The 16,911-nt window shown below is 38.6% G+C and overlaps 1 protein-coding gene across 1 annotated transcript; it reads right to left on the bottom strand.

The window, feature by feature from the left end:
• On the bottom strand, window positions 1–1,062 carry LOC115679193 (nuclear transcription factor Y subunit B-1-like). The gene has a single exon (XM_030602788.2). It carries the CDS (start codon window positions 854–856, stop codon window positions 302–304), a length of 555 nt encoding a protein of 184 aa, XP_030458648.2. The 5' UTR covers window positions 857–1,062; the 3' UTR covers window positions 1–301.
• Between the last annotated feature and the right edge of the window lie 15,849 nt (window positions 1,063–16,911).

The following is a 16,911-nucleotide window of genomic DNA, read 5'->3' as shown; positions in this document are numbered from 1 at the left end:
TACAAAACCCAACGTTGCAAAACTCGTGTCATTCACAGAAAACTAGCAGCAAATCAAGCACACAAATGTTCTCAATTAACAACCATCATCAATTGTACATAATTATTCTGCATCTACCAATAGTCAGTGAAAGGAAATCCATGCTAATTCTAAGATGCAAACCACGAGTTGCCCAGGAACACACCACCACAAGCATATATATTTTAGATTGCTTCACATATATCTATATATATGCTATATACTAGCAAAACCTAAAAATCTATCGTTTTAGTTAGATTGATTTCCAAGATGTGTGTACCTCTCAATACCTCTTAGAGAAAGAGCCATTAGTACTCCTGCCGGCCACGTCGAAGAACTTCAGAGGTGACGAAGAGGCTGCGCCTGGCTGCTTCTCCGGCGACTCGTCCCCGTACAAATTCTTCTCGTTTCTTGATTCGCTGCCTGTGGCCTTGTTTTGGCTGGCCCTCTCCCCTTCGACCTCCCGATACCGATTTAAGTACCGCTTGAGCGGCTCGGCGTAGTCATCGAACCCTAGGGACCCGAGAGCCCAAACGATGTCGTCGCCATTCACGGTCTTTCGCTTCTCCTTGTGGCACTTGTCTGAGGCCTCGCCGGTGACGAAGCTGATGAACTCAGAGACGCACTCCTGCATCGTCTCCTTCGCCTCCTTCGAGATCTTGGCGTTTGGGGGGAGGATCTGCTTCATAATCCTCCCCACATTGGCGATTGGGAGGAGGCGATCTTGCTCTCTTATAGAGATTGCTTCTTCATTTGAAGCACTTGTTGCTCCTCCTCCTGAGAAGTTGTACTTGCTGTCGCCTTCTCTATCTGAGTTCGAGCCCAATTTGTCCACCATTTGAGAGAGGAAATTGAGGACCCTCTCAAACAAAGACACGTCGCTCTCTTACAATTGCTTAAGACCTCCCCTTCTATATAGGCGAATTAACACATCTGTGTTTAAGTCTGTCGTGTATTGGAGAATTTTCTTTTTCTTTGGGTGCCTTCTGCACCATAGATCTAGGGATGGTAAAGGTTCCGGTGAGTGGCGAAACCCTTTTTCTTATCTGGCGTACTGTGACATGACGCTATGCGATTCTGGTCAACTGTAATTATTTTAAATAAGAAAAAGCCGAGAACAAAATTTATTCCATCCAGAAGACATACTTTGTTTGGAACTATTGCTCTACACTGTCCAAGTTCATCACTCAAAATCTTTAGGGTTAGATAGCAATTGTATGAGCCAAAGTATGTCATATATACAAGAGAAATAAAGTCCTCAAAGCCTATACTATTGTGTACTAAGGAAAATAATTGACCATATGTTCCTCCAAAATTGCAGGTATGGGATCTCCTCAATTCTTGCCTTCTAGAAGAGAAATAGTTAGTTTCAATGAATTGATCGAATTTTCCACGAAATGAGTGCACAGGAATAGCAATATACAATTAAAAGGCAACAGAAAAAAGAAGCAAGCTCATCAATTATGAAGGCAGTGGTCCCCCTCTATTAAGACCCATTCGCTTATCTTTTAATGCTCTTAATAAGTTTGAACTTGACAAGCATATTATAAGGTAGAAATTTCAAATTTGTGGACCACATAAGTGCACGTGGGCTATGTTGAATTGCTAACACAACCAAACAAGGCCTAAAAAGAAACAAATTATTAGCCAAGAAACACGGATATCCCAGTGATGGGTTACCTACTGCTTTGGTTTTTACATAGTATAATGCCTTAAAGAATCATAAGCTCTCTTTTTTACTTCCTAGGGAGAATTTGTACGGCTATGGTCGGGTCCTAAATCTTTGGACTGACATATTTAATCCCAAAATAAACGAAAAAGCAAGCAATCAGCCTAGGGTTTTAGCTCGTATAGAATCGACATATGGCAGGCTGTAATTCAAGCACAAATTATAGAATCTCAATTAGGTTAATGGCCTCTTATGTTGTGCATGATCGTGATCGTGATCAATGCACTTCATAGACTATATCCACTGTTCATCGTGGAGGAAACGCTCTATATATAGCTATGACACTTTTATTTGATCTTATTATAATCAGGATGTCCTCCTGCTTATGCAAGCTAAGTATGCTCTAGATGCTTTGGAGAAAATCAAAGCTAATTAAACACTCGAAGAGATGGAAATCAAGGAATAATATAAGATAAGGGTTATTGGAGAATCATTCGACCTCATCTTCTAGTATCCAGATTTTTACTTTTAGGGTTTTATTCGATATTTTTGGGAGATGTTACTAGTAACAGGGGCTTAACAACATGGGAAAGCCCGAAGAAGAACAAAAGAAATGAAATTGGCAAACTAGAAGCACTTTTCGTAACTCTCATAGTGTTCGATTGACTATAATCATGAGGTGAAGTACAAACCTTATAATTAAACGGAAATGTCTTCTGATTCTCAGGAACAAAACTTAACATGCTAAATCTGGGAAGCCTTTCTTCTAAGAATGACAAAATTGACTTCAATGGCCCCTCCCTCTCCCTCTCACCAGTTTCAATGATTAATTACTGGGCTAAAAGACAAAATTAGTCTAACTTTATTACTTGGATTATACTATAAATTAAACTAAACCCTTTTTAATTTGGCATCTTCTCACCTTCAAGTAATTTTGTCCTCACTCCAACGGAGAGTCTCCAATGATCCCTTTTTCATGCATTCTAATTAAAAGGGGTAGGTCGAGTTGGTGAATTAATTATATGTCCTTGTTCATATTCAAATTTGCTAAAATAAAAGGAATAATCAATTCACAATATCTCCACCATCATCTTTTCCCCCAATTTTTCCTCTATAGACAAGTTTATGATCCATGTTTCGAGGACATGGGTGGTCCTTCGCAAGGCTACTCGAGATCAGCCAATCTTCTCCACCCAGGTGTACTTATGTGGGTGAAGTGACTGTTTCACAACGTGATCTATAAGCGGTCCATGTTTAGTAAATTATATGACCTAAAATTGAACTGAAAAAGAAGGCATTTCGTACCCTTTGTGTTAATAACACTAATTTGAGAAATTATTGAATAATACCAAAGGTACTTTTGTTGGCCGAATTTCGTTGCATCTGGTACATTTTGGCCTACCAAGTACCAAAGTTGTCCAAACACTTCCTTCCATGGTCCTTCGAACTTTTGTTGGTATGCCTCGGTTATCGTTTCAGTAACTAGAAAATTAAGAAGAGATGGAATTATTAGCATACTATAGCTACACTTTTGGTACGAAACACTGTATACTTAATAAAGTATCTTAAGTACACCAACGAAGTGCTGCCTTAGATTACAAGGGAATTTGCTTCTCTAATTGTGATCTTGGATTCAAATCTTATCAGGAGCATTGTACAAGTAAAATCTCAAATGCACCAGGCCTATGTGAACGTTTACGTCTTTAAGATTGCTCGAGAAGGCGGACTAGTCGCAATGCCCGAAAAGTGATCCGAACACAACGCGGTGGCTATATTTAAGTGAAAAAAAAAATTCTAAATACATGGCATCATAAGAGGGACTCAGGCTATTCAAAAGGATTTTCAGAGTATGCACGGGTTATACAATAATTCATCTTACTCCCATGTCCCAAACGGTTCTTTTCCTCCTCCTGCATTTGATCCCACCGATCAACATCGTAATCATAACCACGATCCCCACTAACCTCCTCCAGGATTGCACCAAATGCCACCACGATGACCTCTCCCCACGTCGGCTGACATAGCAGGGACGACGACTCAGCATCCTTGATCTTGACCCATGAGAACTCAGATTACGTTTGGCGATTGTGTCCACTGTCTGAAATATTGCTTCAAATTTGGCGGCAATTTTAATCTTCGTCAGCGAGACGATTGTTTCTATTGCCATCATTAAGGACATTGGCTCAGCTCTCCGACATTTTTTGCCCGTTCTGTTACCAAATTGAAGCAATAGAAACGATAAGGACGTATATAATCCAATCTGCTGAAACAAGTAAACACTTGAATCGTAACACGTAGACAGACACGTGCACACGAAGCACAACAAAGAAAATTCTCAATTTTTCATTAATATTCGTGGAAAAATTCCAAATAAGGATCTGAAGTGCCTGCATTTTCTCAAATAAGGATCCGAAGTAGACCTTGTCTCAAATAATGACCTGAAGTGTCCTCATTTTCTCAAATAAAGACCTGAAGCGACTATAACAGTTTCAAATAAAGGCCTCACCCCGCCAGCTCGCCAGTCGGCCAATGGCATTTTCGTCTAAAAATAATTTTAACATAAATTTTAGTTAAATTAGATTAAAAATTAAAAGAAATTAAAAAGAAGAAGAAAAAAAACAAGGGGGAGGGCTGGCATCCCTCCTCGCTTGTGGTTGCCACCCCATCGGCGATGGGGCGGCGGCCACAAGCGAAAGGGACGGCTGCTGCCCCTTTTTTTGTGCTTTTTTTCTTTTTAACTTTAGCTTTTTCTTAGTTTATTTTTTATGGAAAAAAAACACAAAAGGAAAAAAAAGAAAGATAAAAAAGTAAAAAAAATTAAAAGACGAAAATGCCCTTGACTTCAGTGAGGTTAGGCCATTTATTGAGACTGAGATGGCATCTTCAGGCTCTTATTTGAGATAATATTCACTTCAAATCCTTATTTGATGAAATGATGGCACTTCATATCCTTATTTGACACAAGGTCCACTTCAGGCCCTTATTTGAGAAAATGAAAGCACTTTGTGTCCTTATTTGGAATTTTCCCTTAATTCATCGAAAGAAGTAAGTTGATTCATTAACTTATAGCTCTAAAAGAAGTAAGTCTGTTAGTCGATCCATCTCCTAATGAGTTCACTAAAAACATTGGGCCTGGGTTGTAAGTGAAGGGTCGTAGCAGGCACGGGTCGAACATGCTTGAGTCGTGTCATCCATGCCTAGGCCGACACAGCCCATTAGCCATAGCGGATTGAATGATTGGCTTAGAAAATACCCAACAGAAAATTGTCACATCCCTTATGGTATCTAAAAAATAATTTTAGTAAGATCTCTTAACGTTACCAAACAAAAGAAAAATAGCGGATAGATGCGATATAATGGTTATCTAAGTCAGGTTAGAATGGATAATTTACTGCCTCCGGGCAAGCAGCCAAAAAGTCTTTTTCTCCATCATCTTCTTCAAACTTCGACCATATGAAGGGTTTGAGCTAGTCTCACCCTCCCTTCCCTCTCTTATTGATTTTGTTTGAGTGCTTGTGTTCTTTTCTTATTTTTTCTTCTCTCCCGATCTAGATTTGGGAGTTCTTTTCTCCTAGTCTAGTTTTAGATTTGAGAATTTGAATGTTGGGTTCCTCAAGTGCTAAAAACGCAGCGGAATTTATAAACCGAAACCCTAGACAGGATCCATGCGTATATTAAAATCTAAACAGAAGTTCGACACGTACTTTTTGCAGATCAAAGGTAAATTGACAATCGATTGTGTCTGGATTAGCGCCCCAAGTGTTGCGCCTCTACTGGTATCCACACACACGAACGGAAGTCTCTAACGATCCAAGTACTAGCTAAAGATCTTGGACTTCTTTTTCCTGATCGCCTTTGATCTTCGAGACTCTCTCAAAGATCTCTGAACAAAGAATGATTTTCTTCGTATTTTCTTAGGGTTTTTTTTTCGTCACCCACACGCTATATGTATATATATAGCCTCATTATCTACGCGAATTAAAAGAAGTGGGGCCGGGCGATTTGGGCTTGCCAAAATGTCCACCTTCAATCGTACGTTTAATCGTTATCTCATAACGTGCATAACCGCGTAGATAAGTTGAATAGGAGAATAAATTAAAATCTACTTCTTATTTTAAGTAGATTCCGACGCACAGAAAATATTAACTCAGTTCGCTATTGTGTGCGACCATGTAGGTTCACTAAATATTAGTAGTGTGCTCAAAACCCTTTTTAGCCCACAAGTCATAAGCGGTTTCTAGCAAGACATTATGACTACCTAAGTATAGTGAAGGTCGGTTTTCTGACACAACCTAATCCACAACTAATATTAGAGTATCAACCTTGATTGATTCCTATGGCAGACCACTAACATTGAACTCTCCTAATCTAGTTCTAGATGTATGAGCTATTCTCTCCTAATTTAGAATTAGTAGTTTAATAATGTTTTTGGCGATATGATACCCCTATACTTTATTTGTGTACTAGTCCTTTTACCTTAAGTTTTACTGGTGATCGTAAAAATTCTGGCATCTCCTTGAGCAACAAAGATTTGCTCTTCCAGAAATTAGATCTCTATTTATTCAACATGTTTTGGTTGTTTCCGTACGGCGATAATGTAGAGGAAACCGAACCAAGGCACGCACCGCCAATTGACAATGCTGTAATTCTTGGAGAAGAAATTTTCGGCGTATACTCATTACCGACAATAATACGAGATCTAGTGATCGAGCACCAATTATTTTGCTTGACAGATTCGTTTTTATGACACAAGTGTGTGCTTAACCCTGCCAGTACTTTGTCAATCCTCCCTATTTTCTGGATTTGACTTTATTTTGTTGTATTTTCGGCTTTACTTTGCTTTGATTTTCTTTGCCATAAAAGTTTATGTATTTATCATGTATCCTTTCAAGCAATTAATACCACTTCCTTTATAAAAAAAAATTAAGTTAGGACTGAAAGTCATTGTCGCTTCATTGTCATGTAAGAGTAGGACCATTATTCCAAGGCTCTTGAATGACTTTTCCTTTTTATTAAAAAAAAAAAAATCTTGCAACTCTCATGCTTTACTTTTTTTAACTCGAAAATATCACATATATACAAATACATAATTTTTTTTAATTATTTTTTGACATTTAAGTGTGATTTGAATTTTAACTAGAGAACAAAAAAAAGTATTTTTAGACATTAGTGACATAAGGACCTAACACTTCTCTTCATATCGTGGTCAAGATGTATACCAAAACAACTTCCGTACACCAAATAAGGATACGTATGGCAACACTTTATTGAAGGACTATGAACCTATAAAGGCATTTGGGAAAATGCAATTATATTTGGTGAAGCAATTTGGAAACCCATTTGACAAATGACGTCATTTCCAAAAGTCTTTCTTTTTAGGCAAGTCCATACCAGCTTTGGCATTCCAACATTTTCGAAATGCTAGAGGCCAGAATTAATGAGTTCTTTTATTCCAATTCTACCCTCACTACTTTTTCGTATCTCTCTTTTTCTGTTTTTTTTTTCGTATTTCTAACTCTCCTCACTTTCTAACTTTTATTCTGCCTCTTGCAGAGCTCGGGAGTCGAACCCTACACCCGTGATACTAGCATACCCACCCTCATAATCCCTTTACGTATCTCTCTTTCTGTTTTTTCGTATTTAACTCTCCTCACTTTCTACTTTATTCGCTCTGCGAGGAGTCGACCCTACACGCTATGCCTGCCTATTGGCTCTCTTTTGTTGTTAATTTTGCATTGTTCTTCATTTTTGAGCCCCTCGCTTCGGATTCTCCGATGGTGGCCGCCAAGGTCATGTGACCCTTGGCCTCGCATCGCTTGGGCCACCCGATGTCACATGAGATTTGGTTTTGCGCAAACACGCGACCCTCAACATAGTCTCGCTTAAGCTACGAGACCTCGGTGGCCTGGCCTATGGTCGCGTAGACCTCAGTTTTGCAAATTAGGTATTTGCGCAACACCGGTGTTTGGGATTTTGTAGATTTGGGATGCCTAGCGTGCATCGCCTAGGGTCTCGCAACACCGATATTGCCTCACTTGGGGTTGCACGACCCTAGCATTAGCTCTGGTCCAAATCTAGCTCACTAAGACTGCGGAGGAAGTGCTCGGAATTCACGCGACACTGGTGTCTGGCATTTTGCAGATCTGGGACGTCGACGTGCGTCGCTTGAGGTCACCCAACTCCAGCGTAGGCTTGCCTAGGATTGCATGACCTCCGTGATGGCCGTCGCCAGAGCTTCCAACTTCGCCTGAGTTGACAAGGTGTTACAATTTTTTGGTTTTTTTTTTTAACCTAAAGTCTTTTATGAAATAGTGTTTACCGCATTAGTGTTTGGTAAATACTATTTGCATTTCGCAATTCCTTTCATCTATGTAATATTTTCGCCAAATGCTCTCCTAAGCACACCCTAAGTCCATTTCATTACAAACACTACATGCATTTCATAAAAGCCCTGCAATACTTTCGACAAATGCTCTCCCAAGCACACCCTTAGTCCATTACCTTGTTTTGGTCAAACACAAGTCATTCACATTGGAACTAGAGAAGTCGGAAGAAATTACTTCCTTGTGACCCGACCTTAGGTGGTTAGTAATGTTATGACTAGAGATATAATCTAAGTAGCACCGACACGCTTGAGAGGCGTCCAAGTCGGTGTCGGACACGTGTCGCGTGTCGGACACGCTTCGACATGCTCGGACATGCGGCCGACACGCTCGGACACGCGGTCAACGGGTGTCGGAGATCCGACACGCGGTCAACGCACCGGACACGCCGGCGACACGCGTGTCCGGCGCCGAGGGTCGTGGGTCACGGAGGAGTTAGAGGAGTTGCAGGAAGGAGACGAGGACGGAGGCGGGGCCAACGAGCGGGGCCTCTTCGACGAGGCGGAGGCCGACGCCGCCGCCGCCGCCGACTTGCGGGAGCCGCCGCCGACGGGGACGTTGCGGAGGGTGCCGCCCTGGGTCCAGTAGCGGCGGCGGGACTTGCAGAAGTGGCGGGGCTGGGAGAGGTAGTAGTTGCTGTGGCAGCAGAACTTGGTGTTGGTGGGCAGGGCAGCGCCTCCGCCTGCGGCGGCGGAGGCGGATGGTGCAGGCTGGCTCCTCCCCCCGCGGCGGCGGCGGAGACCTGAGGCCGGGCCGGCCTACGCTCGCTCGTGTCCGAAGGCATGTCTTCTCCTTCGCGGGCGTCGAGGAGCGTGCAGAGAAAGAGTGTTAAAAGCGAAGGCTTTGGAGGAGGGAGAGAGAGAGAGAATGGGGTGGAGACGTGAAAGAGAAGCCTAGAAGGCAGCATTTGTACTTTCCTTTTTTTCAATTTTGATTATTTATTTTTAATTTCTTAACTAATATATTTATTTATACATAATTATTTTTTAAAAACTTATGTGTATAATTTTTTTAGGGTAAATTCATTCTAGGATTTTTATTATTATTTATTTACTTATTTGAATCAAATTTAAAAATAATAATTTATTATGTATATATAAAAATATATATTTAATATACAACGTGTCCTAACGTATCGGAATTCTCTATTTTTTGAGAAATAACGTGTCGCGTGTCATGTCGTGTCGCGTGTCGCGTGTCGGTACTACTTAGGATATAATCTAGAGGGGGTAAATAGGCTATCAAACAAAACTTAATGAATTATGCGGAATCATTAAAAACAAGTTTGGTTAGGTAGGACAATTTAATATATGTAAGAGTAAGCTAATTATATCAAGTGTAGTATGCGTCTATCAAACCAATATGAAAATAAATAAAAAGAGGTACAAGAGTTGTACGCAGATCTTTATAAGAGTTTGGCTTAGATCAAGGCTGCGTTCGCTCTCCTAAACTAACAACTATTAATAGGCTGGATTTCACTACTAATCTTTTAAGAGGTTTAAATGTAGCTCATGTTGCTTCCACCCAAAGTTAGTAGATCACACTACTGATTTCCAAGCAATACTACAACACTCTCATATACTTCTCAATAGAGATTACAATCAGTGAATCACTCTCAATAACAATGAACTGCTTGCTCAATAACAAGGGTATATGAATCTCTGAGAATAAACCTTTTCAATTTGTAGATGCTCTCGCAACTCGTGTGATCACCAGCATATGTTGATCTTCTTATGTAGTCTTCAAGATCCATACTAACGGTAGGAAAATCTTCAAGATGATCAATTTAGGTGTTTAAGATAAACTCCATAATCACTGGGAGATCTGATCGCCTATACAATCAAATCTTCCTAGTGACAAAATGGTTTCCACGAATAGAACGGGTTGTACTAAGAAATAATCCTTCTTAGTAATTTGATTGACAATGGATAAAATTTCTCTCCGTAGGCTTGAGGCATACCTTAAGGTTTAGATTTTGCTCAAAAGGAATATCTTGGTCTTCAGGACATTATGCGTAATTATACAATATGCACATTCTTTTCAAGTGATATAGGGAACTACTTTTATCAGCAATGAGTCTATCAAGGCTTCCCGCCATTAGTTGACTTACGTGCTGCCTTCCAATTTATCTTTTGTGTATGAATACGACCACATGATCTGTTTACCTTGTCATGGCACTTCCAAGTCCTCACGAACTTCTCATTCTTTGACATGTTCACCTCCAAGTCCTTTCAATCATCTTCAATCTTCCACTTCATACTTCAGGTTCTATATCTATATCTGGTGATAGAGTTATCCTTGCATTTGTTCAATTCTGAGGTATGACAACATCTGCATTTGTCCAATAGTTGATATAATTAGATAGTTTTGTCAATTTCAAAATATCATATGAGGTTTTCTCAATAAGTAATATGTTTTTTAATGCGCTTCATCAATCATTTGAAACGCTTGTAGTCATTCTATTCTGGTAATATAAATCAGGCTCCACTTAGAGGACAGCTGATCTCGTTTGCCATTGGGATTGCGCATGCACGTTGCATATAGTATAATTCCATCAAGAGAGAGGACCCTAAGAAAATCTTGTGTGCATCAGCTTGTTCTCTTCCTTTTGTGGAGGCCACCATCTACCTGCTTTTGTTAAGATTCTCTCTTTCCATTTTGCTCTCCTCTATAGTGGGCATCCGACATGATCTGATCCAAGATTGAATTTAGTGACCTTGGCTAAAAAGTAGGGTTTTGTTCCAATTAAGTTAAAGTCTTAATCTGAGGATTAAGGAATGTAATACCTCCACTTTTGCTCCCACATTCCACTTTGTTTAGGGTCCTCCTTACCTTAATTTAGCATAAGCCTTTGTAATTTTAAGTGCCCCTTTTTTTTGGTCGAAAATTGCCCACTTTGGAATACGACTTTTTGTTGTCCTTTCTTTATACTCTTTCTTTATTCTTCCTCGAACTTCCACTTGGACCAACCCTTACCGGATGCCTTCGTTTTATTTAATTTTTTTCCTTTTCTTTTGCTATATAAAATCATGCTTTCAACTTCCACTTAGTGCAAAAATATTGCTCAAAATTCTATCTTTCAATGCTCTTATAACATGTTGATGAAAAAAAAGTCGTGGTTACATGATTATAAAATCAAGGACAAATGGAATTGATTAAGGTATGGAGAATCGGTGCCCAAAATTTGATTAGCTGAAGTTTGCTTTTCAATAGTGGAGGTGATTAAAGCTCACATAGTGCTCTTTTCCTTGGCCAATTGAAGCTGTCCTAGTTATACCACCCCGGATATTAACTCAAAAATGAAGTATCTTATGGTGTGTTTATTTTCATGAAAATGATTTTCAAGAAGTGATTTTCCAAACTTTCATGTATTTGGTTCGCTGCAATAGGATAATCAACAGAAAAGATTTTATAGTTGAAGGTAAACAACCATAGTTAAAATTTACGAAAATGATTTCTCCATCCTACAAAAAAAGAAATTGTTTTTTTAACTCTTTTTCCACGTGCACGCTCATACATAATGGAGAACCATTCTTACTTGTAGTTTTGTGACTATTGCGAGATTAAGGTTGTTAATTATTTCCATTTTCTACTTCTTTTGGCATCCGTTTTTAGGTTGTTTTATTTTAATAATAAAAAATTATTTTATAATTTACATGTTAATAATATTTTAGACAAGGATTCTGATATCATGTTAGTATTTTTCATTAGGAAAAAAATATAATTCTAACAGAGAGAATGATTATTTGAAAGTAAGATCTAAATATTGAAAAACTTCTTCCATGTCACTTTCAATATGCCGCCAAACAACTAAAAACGAGTCATTTTTTAAAAAATAATTTGTACGGAAAAAGTTTTCCACGAACATGCACACCCTTAATTAGCCAAATTGTTGTCAATTAGACAACTAAAGTTAATTAGAGAAGGCTATCTGAGAGATGGATCCCCTTTAAATTAGCAAAGCATTGATAATTATAGGTTATATAGACAAGCTAACAATTTAAATTCCGAAAATGACATTTTCACAATCAAATAGTATTCTAACACAGTTTTGTCTTCCTTTACCTATTTCTTGTACTTTTCCATACTCAATCATGTGGCAGTGACAGTGGTGCGACTAAAGCAAATGTTGTTTTTGTTACGATTAAATTTACTTATTACTAAAACTAAATATAGGTTTTTCAATGGAGTAAAATAGAAAATCAAACAAACTAGCCCCTTATTACCAAAGTAATATTTACAATTCTAACTATAGCTTATTTTATTAAGTGAACGTATTGTTCTTAGTGTCGCGACCTACCCTCGGGGTGCACTATCTAAGGTTCGGCTAATGGATTATTAAGTTTAAACCTAATTCGGGCCCTCCCAAGCCCTACCAATTCACGACTTAGAATTTAAGTTTTTAACATGCAAATGTTTTCATGCTGGAGTCGCCACTAATCTATTTTGCGGTGGGTCAATTAGAAACTCAAATAAAACATAGGAGATATGTTTTATTCCTACGAACCAGAGATTTTGAATTTGGAGACTTGGTTACGCTAGAGCTAGTCTAACGCCCTTTCAGTACCTTTTCTTTTAAAAAATATGTTTGAGTAGGCAGTCTGGATCCATTTTATTACCTATTCACTAACATGCAAGGTGACCATGCGGATGCGCAATCCACTAATGTAACACCCATAAAGTAGTAAATAAATTACTAGTTTAGTAGGACAACATACCTTTTATCAATATAAGCATCTGTATTGTTAGCTAGAAAATCACACAGACAGTCCTATTATGATTTCTAATTAACAAGCACTTCAATCAATGTGTTGTTTAGGGTTTTCTCTTTATTTAAATGAAAACTAACCTACAGGCAATAACGTGCGAAATATGACATGCGATTAATGAAACCTAACATGCAAACTATATGTCATGCGACGATATGACCTACTTCTAATGATAGGCAAATGATGTTTTTTTTTTTGTTGGTATTTTTCATTAAAGTTCGGAATAATAAAAACACCTAAAATAACATGCAATCTATTCTAGAAAGACACTCTAACTTATTCTAAAATGACCTCTTTTTGAATACTTTTATGAAAATTCGAAACCAGAAATATCCTAAATAATCCATTAAGACTAGAATAATCCCTAATTTAAACTAGGAAATAAGCTACCCTAAATCCCAATTTTAATTAGAAAAATATCCTATCTTTTAGATATACCCAGGATACCCTAAACATGCAATATTTCTAACTTAAATCCTAACTAATATTTTTGGATTTTCTTTTATTTAAAAAATAAGGCAATCAAACAAAGGATAGCAATCACATTCAAACAATCCATGCAATCCGCAAAGTTTATTTATCATGTTCAAATTGGGAAAACGATTCGAGCTAACGATCATATCTATATAGTCATAAATATCGATGGAAAGCCGACCGTTTGAATTTGGAAAGCAAATAAGATATATTATCGTATCCAAGTGGTTATGGCTAAGATAACAATCTTCTGCACTATCGCGTATCATACCTTGGGGTTGAGGTCAGATAGTCGTCCAGGTACGTTGCTAAATTAGAAAAAAATTCCTAATTTGGGGTATTTTCGAATATTGCGGATATAGTACACATTATCCCTAAAATATCTAGCAATCCACAGAATATTCACAAAATATTTAAAATATCCGAAAATCAGGAAATTAAATATTTAAAAATATTCGAATAATGATCTTACCTAATTTGCGGATATTTCCAATTCGAACTCGGATGGGGCTCAGGTTCGCGGATCGAGACGGTGGCCGACGGCGAGGAACCGGCGACGGTGGGACTGGGACACAGCGGCGGCACGGGCTCGAGCCTCGGTTCAACGGGCAGCGGGCGCGTCAGGCACGACCGGGGATAGCTTGGCACGGTTGGACATGGGGCGGCAGCGGCAGGGTGATTAGCAATAGGGCTCGTCGGGTGTAGTACTTCAGCGGAGCTGCAAGGGCACAGACAGGCACGGCTTGGTCCTCGGGCAGTGGTGGGGCACGGCAACGGCGACGACGACGCCGAGCGGGAGCAGCAGCAAGCGGGTTGGTCGAGCGGGAGTAGCAGCAAGCGGGCCGGTGCGGCAGGGCACACGGGCGCAGGTGGTCGAGTGGTGAACGCAGTCGGCCGGGCGCGGACGGCAGCAACGGCACGGGCACGCGCGGGAGCAGAACTTGGCCGGTCCCTCTCTCTCTCTCTCTCTCTCTCTCTCTCTCTCTCTCTCTCTCTCTCTCTCTCTCTCTCTCTCTCTCTCTCTCTCTCTCTCTCTCTCTCTCTCTCTCTCTAGCTCTCACTATTACTCACGTGTTTCACTCTTGTGTGTTCTGAAAATTATGAACGCTCCATTATCCCAAGTAGTATAACGACATATTTATAATCTAAACCTAGGTTAATTGGCTGGCCTTTTATAATATAATGGGCTTTAACCTGGTTTTTCTATTTAATTTCTCAGTGGGCTAAATTATTTCGGGCTCTTCTTTAATTAAAGTTTAATGTGCTGATTTGAGCTCAAATTAAGACAACCTAGACCGCTTTTACCCTTGAAATTTTCGGCCCCTATCTCCTTAGCTTGGCTGAGTATTGCTTGATGTGCGAGCTAGACTCACGCTGCTAACTTCAAGTTCATTCGCCACTGTCAGCCTAATGTAAAATGCAATTATATGGGCCTAAATACTAATTCAAATGCTTCTAATTTATATGCAATTTAACTAAATTTTTTTCTAGGGACCGGGATCGATTCCTAATTTTTATGCAATGAACGACTAATTGGGTCTCCAAAATTTAGGTGTCAACACTCAATAAATATAGCCTTAAATGGAAAAATTGTAGTAAAATTAATGAAAAATACCATTAAATGATATAACTTATTATAGTAAATATGAGAATGGAAAACTCAAGGACATATAATTAGTAAAATAGTATATATAATTTAAAGTAATAAAGGATTCACTTGATTTGAATAAAAAATAATGTTAATAACAAAAGTATCATCACTACGATTTATACCAAATAATTTATGTTCAGATAAAAAAATTGAAATTTTTGTTTTTTTAATAACTTTGAAAGTAATATGACCAGATTTTGTTGCCTGTAGGTTAGAACAAGGTTAAATATCACTAATGAACAACAGAAAATGTTAGAATTAAAAAGAAAAAAAGAAGAAGAAAGAATAGACTTCTTTGATTATTTACTCAATTTGGTAGACGATATTTCCTTATTTGTAATGTTCAAGAATCTTCATGAAGAATGTTTCTGAGTTTTAAGGGCAAATTAATCTATGAAAATGGGGACTTTTGACAAGTAGGGGAAGAATACTATTGTGCTGTGGAAATATCGTTTGCCTTCAAAACCATGTTTTGTTATCCAGGTTAGCGATCAGTGTCATATTTGGATATGATAGCAGCTGAGTTGATACAAGATGTCGTATGAGGTTAGCTTGGGGCCAAAAACTTATCCTTTCTCAAGACAGACAAAATCCTTAACAGGTGAAAGTTCAACATGTCTAAAGCTTTTCTGGCGATCATTTTTAGAAATTTTTTTTTCCAAATCCTTCATTTTTCACGAAGCAGACGGAGCCTAAATTAGGAAGGTCAACGAATGTCTCAAAACTGTTTCTTTTCGGAAGTCAAAAACCAATTCAACTGTAAGAGAATCGGTAAGGTTAGCCTAAACAGGCATTTAGCATTTTCTTTTGGATTGGCAAGATGGTGGGAAAAGACAGATCATGTCGCTAACCCTCTAAACATGACCGTAGAATGTTTGCACACCTGCAATGAAATGTTCTATTTAATCTATAACCATTACTTATTAGAATGATCGCATCACCGATGCCCCTCTACAATGGCATTCAAGGAATTTTAATTACTTCGATTTGAGTCTATGAAACAATCGACAACAGCAACGGTTTTCGTTTTTTTCTTTTTTTGTCTGGTTCTATCGTATTACTATTTTACAAGCCACTGTGTGCACTATATGCTGTACACAAGTTTTGAAGCCTACTCCCTCACTCACGTGTCCCCACCCTCAGCCCCTCCGAGAAGGTGGGGAATTAAACTCCCCACCTTTCGCTTCTCATGTGAGAAGGGTGGCCACTGGGGCAACTACAGTGGTTCAATAGCAACGTTCAAAAGAGATTTTCCGTACCATTTTTTTGTTTACTTTCTCATATCCATCTTAACCATCAATGCTACTAACTGTTAAAAATTTCCGCTAAAAAATTTCTAGTGATTAGATAGGAACTACGGGGATGAATATGAGAAAATAAACAAAAGCGTGGTATACTCTCTCTCTCTCTCGATTTGCTGATGTGGTGCCATAGCAATGCCGCGAGTTTGAAATTTTTTCCATTTCAAAATTGCCACATCAGCAATTTAACAATGCTAATAACGTACATGAGAGAAGGACTCTTGATTCTATAAATTGATAAAATATAAATTACTGAATTGAACGATAAGAACTTGAAGGACTGAACTCACAAATTGCAAGATTAAAGTGATATTTAAGTCCTGACAGTAACATAATTCGAAAATATTTTCTAACAAAGGACAATATTCGCAAAATAGATGAACCTGAAAGTATCTGCACAAAGGAAGTCATAGCCAGTACTCGGTATGCATTACTTCAAATGTTTTCTTGGGCTTTAGATCAATCAAAATCAATTTATCTTACTTGAGTAAAACCTCACCCTCGTCTAAATTAAGCCCTGTGATTAACCATCAAACAGCTCTTTAATCAGAGGCCGAGATCGATAATCCTAATTTTTGGGCCCTAAACAAAGTCCCCACTAAGCCTATCTTCTTGATAGTCTTATGCTGGATCAAGCCCAAATCTA

The sequence above is a fragment of the Syzygium oleosum genome, unplaced genomic scaffold, assembly GCF_021117445.2.
Source record: "Syzygium oleosum isolate NSW1041296 unplaced genomic scaffold, Sole_v2.1 Sole_v2.01, whole genome shotgun sequence".
In the NCBI taxonomy this organism is placed as follows: Eukaryota; Viridiplantae; Streptophyta; class Magnoliopsida; order Myrtales; family Myrtaceae; genus Syzygium; species Syzygium oleosum.
This window is presented reverse-complemented; position numbering and strand designations above follow the sequence as displayed.